Source organism: Sapajus apella, unplaced genomic scaffold (assembly GCF_009761245.1).
Source record: "Sapajus apella isolate SASKATOON/1434 unplaced genomic scaffold, GSC_monkey_1.0 scaffold115, whole genome shotgun sequence".
In the NCBI taxonomy this organism is placed as follows: Eukaryota; Metazoa; Chordata; class Mammalia; order Primates; family Cebidae; genus Sapajus; species Sapajus apella.
Genome location: NW_022437055.1, coordinates 4,893,956 through 4,902,806, shown reverse-complemented (window position 1 = coordinate 4,902,806; position 8,851 = coordinate 4,893,956). Strand labels below are relative to the sequence as shown.

At 37.0% G+C, this 8,851-nt stretch overlaps 1 protein-coding gene across 2 annotated transcripts in view; it reads right to left on the bottom strand.

Moving 5' to 3' along the window:
• HPRT1 (hypoxanthine phosphoribosyltransferase 1) overlaps positions 1 to 8,851 on the bottom strand; it is a 35,575-nt gene that overhangs the window by 9,332 nt on the left and 17,392 nt on the right. For both annotated transcript variants that reach the window (XM_032260245.1, XM_032260246.1), the window contains exons 4-5: positions 4,560 to 4,625; positions 287 to 304 (exon numbers count right to left, since the gene is read on the bottom strand). In XM_032260245.1, coding sequence (XP_032116136.1) covers positions 287 to 304; positions 4,560 to 4,625 — 84 coding nt within the window. The remainder of the gene's footprint in view (positions 1 to 286; positions 305 to 4,559; positions 4,626 to 8,851) is intronic.

Genomic DNA, 8,851 nt, shown 5'->3' with positions numbered 1-8,851 from the left:
TATATATATATATATATATATATAGAGAGAGAGAGAGAGAGAGAGAGTTATGTTTAGAAAGAAAATATTTCAAACTAAAAGAGAGAGGTAGGAAATATATCATTCCATTATTGGTAAAAACCAATTATTAAGTAGTCTTTACAAAAAACCAGTCTCACTCCTTTAGAACACAGGCCCACCATTAAAACTGATGCAGAGGAATTTCTTTCCCTGGCTTACCTTTAGGATGGTGCACACTAAGTTAGAAAAATCATAAATGTTGTATTAAAAGTAAATGTGAACTTACTTCCACAATCAAGACATTCTAGAAGAAAAAGAGAAATGAAAATCGGTACAATGAATAAGACGGTATTTCCAATTATAAGTCAAATCATATCATAACAACCCCAAGGAATTATCCAAACTCTTGTTTTTAGATACATTATATCAAACTCTCCCTTAAACAAGTAGGCCATCTGCTGGAATTTGGAAGCCTGTCATACAGAAATTTTCATTGTAATGGAAATTTTAAAAGCACAATTTGACCCATCTGTTTTTAAGACACTTTTATTACTTAACAAGAGGTCTAATCTTGGGCAAGTCTTGAAATTTCTCTGGCCTCAGTTTCCCATGTGTTAAATGAGAAACTTGAACTAATTGGTCTCTTAGTCTCCTGCCTCTAACATTCTAAGAATTATATTTGTACAATAATTCAAAAAGCATATAATTTAATTTACCATATGTACTCCAATTCAAAATATATTTTCTCATTAGGCTAAAATTGATCTGCATTTTCTGGATGTGTCTATATTCTTGGATTAGACTAAAAAATGATACCAATGCTTCCCCTCACCATAAACCTTCACTTTGCTTTCCACATTTAAGAATTTTATAGCTGGAAGGGCCCTTAAGAGAAAATACAGAAAATGCCATCTAATAATTACCCCTCAAAGCAGAGAAAGTCTCATCTGTTCTTATGCTAGTTATAAGAATGAGGCAGCATTTCACATAATGGTTATAAACATTGCAACAAAAAGATTCATGCTGTATTGTTTATCTGTAGCTCTCATCATACTCTGTCATATAACTACAGCATCAAGATTTTAGTGTTCTATATATTCTTCTAAGACAGTGTTTACCAGAGTAGGGCATACAAGATCCACTGGGTTGCAAGAAAGATTAGAACTGTTTAATTCTTTACCTCACCTTGTTTAATCTATATTTTTATATGTATTTTAAAATATATATAATATTATTACCACAAATCATATGTAATTTAAAAATGCATATATTAGGGGTAAATGCTCAGAAAAGTTTTTCTAAATTGGGCATGCAAATACAGGTTTGAAGACTCACTGTTCTAGGTATCAAAAGTAAAGTTTTAACCAAGTAAAGCTTTAACCTTTTTATGTCTCAAAGCAGTTTATCTTTGGATAAGATAAGCCTAAAGAGGTCCAAGTACAGAATGAAGTAAGGCTAGCCCATAACTTGTGCCAAGAAATTCTCACTACTTCTCTCATGCTGAGTTATCCTCAGTGAAGCAGCTATAAACAACTGCAGCCTATTGATAGCCAATTTTATAGGCAGGAAAAAATTACCTTTTATTCAAAGTGGGGCTCAGGATATGGGGAGAAAATGAATACAAAAAATAGGAACAATCCAAAGGCACACAGCAAATGAGTAACAAAATTATGTTTTTTTTTCCCATTTGTACAAGGTCCCAGTAAATTCTAAGTAAATTGCAAATTTAATAATATACTTTAAAAAACCGTGTAATTGTTCAAACGAATCCCAGCACGGTACAAGGAGTACAGATACTAGAGTCTAAAAAATAAAATAATACCATTATTGAGTTTTAATGTTATATGAAGTAGTTACATCCCTACTTAATAAATGACAAAAATGAGGATAAGAGGCCATTTGATAAAATGAAAATAGCCGGTAAGTGGTATTAAGGACTTGAACACAGGTATTCGGGGTCCAAAGTTCATATGCTCAAGTACTAGCTGGAAAAAAAGGGAAAATATTTATATACATATATATCTGCACACAAAAATGCTCCCAAAAGAGAAAATGAGGCCAGGCATGGTGGGTCACACCTGTAATCCCAGTAATTTGGGAGGCTGAGGTGGCAGATCACTTGAGGTCAGGAGTTTGAGACCAGCCTGGTCAACATGGTAAAACCCCGTTTCTACCAAAGATACAAAAATTAGCTGGGCATGGTGGTGCGTGCCTGTAATCTCCAGTTACTTGGGAGGTTGAGGCAGGAGAATCACTTGAACAGGGAGGGGGAGGTTGCAGTGAGCCAAGACTGCACATCTGCACTCCAGCAGCAGAGTGAGACTCCATCTCAAAAAAAAAAAAAAAAAAGATAAAAGATAAAATGAAACAGAAAGTTCAAATAATCCCATAATCTTACCACTAAGAAATAACTTTCACTCAATCTACACTTACTGATTTTTCCATAACAAATGTACTTTACTGTGACTATCATGAAAACAAAGTTACTTTAGAAACAGAGACCTGTTTCACATCAGACCTATGTAGTAGAACAGAGCCATTAGGTGGGAAAGACGAGATCAAACTAAATCATAGAAGGCCTAAAAGGCTAGGTCCATTCCAGCACTCAAAACTGATTAGATGAGTAATGGCTTCGATGGCCTCTAAATATGGACAAAGCATGCTGAAAGGGAAGGACAGGTCTAGCAGTGGTATATGAAATGAACAGGAGGGGCAAAGAGTCAACATATTCTAATTTCTCCTCTGAAGTTTTCCAAAGATGCTGAGGAGGACATTAGTTTGGCATGACCCTGATATGCGACCAGAGAATTTCAGATTTACGTTAAAGTTTTCTTACAGATACTCATTCAAGTAATAAATGAAAACTAAAAATCTAAAGGAAGAAAAGAGCTTTAAAGTCAGATCTGCATTCAAATTCAAGCTCTACCACTTACTGGTTCTGTGACTTCGGGCAAGTCTTTTAACCTTACTAAGTCTTAATTTCCTGATCTGTAAAATGGGGATATCCGCTCCCTCATAGGATTGTTGTGAAACTTTTATGAGAGGCCGGGAGCAGTGGCTCACACCTGTAATCCCAGCACTTTGGGAAGCCAAGGCAGGTGGATCACGAGGCCTGGAGTTCAAGACCAGCCTGGCCAAGATGGTGAAACCCTGTCTCTACTATAAATACAAAAATTAGCTGGGCATGGTGGCAGGCACCTGTAATCCCAGATACTCAGGAGGCTGAGGCAGAGAATTGCTTGAACCCAGGAGGCAGAGGTTGCAGCGAGCCAAGATTGCACCACTGCACTCCAGCCTAGGTGACAGAGTGAGACTCCATCTCAAAAAAAAGAAACTTTTATGAGATTAATGCCTTTATATTTGGCACAGTTTAAGTAAATAACTGGCAACTTCAAAAAAAAAAAAAAAAGCAGCAGCATTCCATCATTTATTACTAGTTACTCAAAAAGTTTTTCAATGTACTAGAATATAAATATTCAAAATACCTTAATATCTCCATTATTTTCAGTTAAAGAGTATACTCCTGAACAACCAATGGGTCAATCAAAAAATCAAAAGGGAAATCTAAAAACATCTTGAGATAAACTACATGGAAGCACAACATACCAAAACCAATGGTCCACACGAGGAGAATTTTAATGTACTAAGAAAACTCTTTTGAGATTTCCTAAAATAATAGTATGTCTGAATTTATTGAGTGCATTTATTTACCAGAAACTATTGTAAGAGCTCTACTTGCATTATACCACTTAATCCTTTTTTTTTTTTTTTTTTTTTAAGATAGAGTCTCACCCTGTTGCCCAAGCTGGAGTGCAATGGTGTGATCTCAGCTCACTGTAACTTCTGCCTCCTCGGTTCAAGCGATTCACCTGCCTCAGTCTCCCAAGTAGCTGGGATTACAGGCATGTGCCACCACACCTGGCTAATTTTGTATTTTTAGTAGAGGTGGGGTTTTTCCATGTTGGTCAGGCTGGTCTTGAACTCCCAACCTCAGGTGATCCGCCCACCTCGGCCTCCCAAAGTGCTGGGATTACAGGTGTGAGCTACCATTCCTGGGCCACTTAATCCTCTTAACTCTATGGCTGCTATTATCAACCTCACCCTAATCACATATGGGACACAGAGAGGGTAAGTAACTTGCCCAAGGTTACAGAGGTAGGGAGCACTAAGTCAGGCTTTGAATCAGTTGTCTCTGGAACTCGCACTTTCAGCCACTACATGACACTGCTTTGCTATCTTTTAGGAAACTATGTGAGTCTATTTGTTTAAAAAAGGCTATCTTTCCCCTATCAATATTTTTTGAAGGATACCAAATTAAATTTCCACAGAGGCAGACAGCAGTACTTGGCAACATGGACATTTAAGTTTAATGATGGATTCTACTGTCTTTTTGCTACATGACCTAGGGAAAGACAATTAACCTAGATTGCTTCCAAGGGTTAAATAGCCTATTTAGTTATACTATGTAAACTATCTCTTAGTGATTGATTGAAAGCACAGTGTTACTAGTTGACTCTTGGTATGCAGTGCTTTTTTTTCTTCCTCTTCAAGTTACATACCTTTCCAGTTAAAGTTGAGAGATCATCTCCACCAATTACTTTTATGTCCCCTGTTGACTGGTCATTCTAGTAAAAAAAACAAAACGAAACTATATCTATATACACACACATATGTATATGTATATACACAAACTTCAAATTAAATGGGAACTAGAAGATTTGAGAAGTTAGCTATCTAATGTCCATAGCATTATGATATTCTAAATGATATGAATTGTAAGAATGAGGTTTCCTGAAATGAATGACTAGATAACTTTCAAGTAGAGATTAGTAAAAATTAAAAAGTCCTAATTGGTCATTACTAATCTGATGTTTTCAAGAGTCCAAAAAATAGGTTACACACATTTTTAAGTGGACAGCATCATAACAGCAACCCATCTTCAATCACAGTGACTTCTGAATTGTGAGGGAAGTTATTAGCATGACAGGTGTCTGGTTCTGGCCCTGTACGATTCCCATGAGTCAAACAAATTGTAAGGTCTGGTCTATATCACAACCAACCCCAAGGATATGTCCCTCAAAAGTCTAGCCCAGGCCCAGTCATATTCAGCATTGTCTGGGAAACCAGATCTGATTAGTAGTCCTTTAAGGAATACCTTTTAGGCTCCCACTTTTCTGCTATCACAGAATCTAATAAAAACCTTTACAGGTGTTTCAACGGGGAACGCTCAACACCCACTGTAGTTGGTGGTGACAATGACCATAATTTGGCTGTGCTGGATTCAGGACAGAAAATTTGGGTGAAAGAGCAGGTGAACAAGAGCTTATACTTGCCCTAGCAGAGAGGAAACCATACCATACCATAAAGTCACAGCAATTACAGTGGTGCAGTACCAGCACAGTGTATGAACAAAGTAGAGCCCAGAAACAGACCCAGAAATATATGAGGATTTAGTATACAATAAAGATGGTATTTCGAGTCAGTAGGGAAAAGGTGAATTATTCAATAAATGATGTTTGGTCAGCTAGTTATCCATTTGGGAAAAAATAAAAGTATGGTCCCTACCTCACAGCATACACAAATATAAATTCCAGATGGATTAAAATCTAAATGCAAAAAATAAAGCCATAAGTGGACTGGAAGAAAATATAGGAGAATTTTTTTTTCACATCCATAGAAAGGGTAAAAACCTAGGCATGACATGAACCAAAACAGAAAGAAAAGTTCTGTAATGAATACCCTTTTATATATTGGGCCCCAACAATAAGAACCCATGGGAAAATGGAGAATGAACACAAACAGACAATTTATAGAAGAAAAGGCCATAAGGTGTAAAATTATGTCTATCTGAGGAACAAACAGTAAAACAATGCGATTCTACTGTTCACTCACCCATACTGGCAAAACTCAAGCCTGATGATATGCTGAGGGGAAATAAGCACTCTTGGTGAAAGTATTAACTGGCATAGCCTCTTTTGAAAATATTATAGCAATACCTGTTAAATTGCAAACATGCATGCCGCTTAACCCAGTTGTCCCACTTGTGGGAATCAATGCTACAAAAACACTGACAAGTATACAAAGGAACATTCAAGAGTGTTCACTGGGCTGGGTGTGGTGGCTTCATGCCTGTAATCACAGCACTTTGGGAGGCACAGGCAAGAGGATCGCTCCACCCCAGGAGTTCAAAACCAGCCTGAGTAACATAGTGACACCCTGTCTCTCTTTTTACTATTAAAAAAAAAAAAAAAATGTTCACTGTATCAATTGTTCACAAAAATGAACCAACATGTCCAGTCCATTAACAGGGAACTATTTAATTAAGTTCATCTACATGATGTAAAACCATGCAACTATTAAAAAGAACCTGGTAATCCAATGCACACAGAGACAGAATAATGCTATTTAAAACACCAACTAGTAGGACATTGTGTTGCCTATGAAACCATTTTTATTCAACATTTAAACAAATTTATAACAGCAATTACATGAGTAGTGAGAATGGGGTTTATGAGACTTTTCACTTTTATGTGCTATTTTTGTTATGCTTCAATATACACTTCCATTTATTATGGAGTATTATTTTTGAAAAACACAAATGGGCCAGTATTGTTTGGTGTTGCAAAGTGAGCATATGACTTCTGATATCAACCTTTGCATATTACTTCTCATTTTAGGGAAATTACAAACATCCCTTATTCTAACTAATTTAAAACCCAGCATTTCAAACATACAGAATTGATGGCAAAGAAAAAAAAAAAAAAAAAAAAAAAAAGACAACAAGCTTCAACAAGATGACAGTGTCACACTAAATGATTTATATTGTAAAGCTTGTTAAATAGTGACATCTTCTGGAAATACTTGGTATTACAGTCCAACTCCAGTTGATTCCTTTTTACAGAGACAAGAGGAATAAAGAAAAAAATATTCAAGAACTGAAAAGTATGGAGTCATGGAACAATTGCTGTGATCCAAAGGCTATGGTGATAGGACAAGAAACAAGAGAACTCCAAGCAGTAAGACACTGCTGTTCTGTTAGCACCCAAACCTCCATACTCCTGTTTGCCCCTCCATACTCCTGTTTGCCCCTCCATACTCCTGTTTGCCCCTCCATACTCCTGTTTGCCCCAAGGCTTTTAAAGAAAAAAAATAGAGACAGGATCTCACTATTTTGCCCAGGCTGGTCTTGAACTCCTGGACTCAAGTGATCCTCCTGTCTTGGCCTCCCAAAGTGCTGAGATTACAGGCTTGAGTCATCATACCTGGCAATTTATTTTTTCTTGCCTGGCCTATAGCCACCATAATGTAAGCTAATAAAAAATATTAATATAAGATTAATGGAATAGTTCATTACATTGGAATACAGGTGTAAGTGCCAAAATTGTACACAAATAGCATACATGGATCAATTACTCCACCTCATGGCCAAAGGAACTGTGTGAACCTCCCTCCTTGGCTGTCTGGAACAAGCTTCCCACTAGATCCCTTTATTGAGTGCCTCCCTCATCTTTAATCATGGTGAAGTCTGGGATAACAGGACTGGCAAAGGTGAGGGGAAAGCTTCCTCCAGAGTTGCTCTACCCTCTTCTCTACCGTCCTATCTCCTCACTCCTCTCAGCCAAGGAGTCCAATCTGTCCTGAACTCAGAATGTCACTGTCAACTACATAAAATTGCCAGAGAAGTTCTTTTGGACTACAAACACATGCCCTTAATGTCTTTATTTCTATTTTGTCTACCTCTTCAGTCAAGGTGAAAAAATAAGAAGGATGATAGGGAAGAACTTTGTTTATGCCTACTTGCCCACCCCTAGGAATTTTGAAAACCTCTAGGTGGAAATAAGAACTGCACCATGCTATAGGTAAAGAGGAGGAAAAGCTGTACAGAAATGCATAATAAATCATCTGGAAAAGAACGGCTTGGAACAAACAGGAAGGTTGAACTACAAGGAGAGAAAGCAGAGAGGCTAATCAACAAGGCTGGGTTCCCAAGAGGGATGATGAAAGTACTAATAAGGTAGGAAGTCCTGGCTCCACGTCCCCTTAGTGGCTTAGTACTATGTAGCTTGCTTTCTGCAGTGAACTTCAGACCTTTCTTTTAGAATCCTAGAATGGAATTTTCTTACTGGAAAACAGTCATCTCGACATTCAGGTAGGCCCCAGTCTACCACAATCAATCAAATTTTCTCTTCATATTATAATCTCTCAACCATCCTCTGTGCTTTTACTGTTTTTCTATACCCTGATCAAATGCCAACAAAAATGAGAATGTTAGAATCATATATTTTCAGAGGTAGATTGTATCTCTGATAAAAAATGGCAGATATTCCATTTTCCAAAATACGTACGCAGAAAAAATAAGTATGGAAGGATATATGCCCAGGCAATAAGTGAATTTATTTACTTGTATTTTATGAATTCTTTTAAATAACACATTGCTTTAAAAAAAAAAAAAAAAAAAAACTAAAGGTTTTTATCAGTTAAAAAAATGACACTGGTGAAGCAGAGCCCTTATAGATCATCTAGTCCTATACTGTCCCATACAGTAGCCACTAGCCACATGTGGCAATATACATTACTTAAAAATTCAGTTCCTGTGTTACACAAGATGTGTCAAGTGCTCAAAAGCCACATGTCACTTGTGGCTCTATACCACACAGCAGAAACATAAAAGATTTTCATCCTCAAAGAAAGTTCTATTGAACGGCACTGCTCTAATTAAATAAAAAACACCATTTAGCACAACATAATAGAAAAGATTGAAAAGGTAGTGCTGATACTTAAAAACCTGGTATTTTCAGTCAGGTATGGTGGCTCATTCCTGTAATCCTAGCACTTTGGGAGGCTGAGGTGG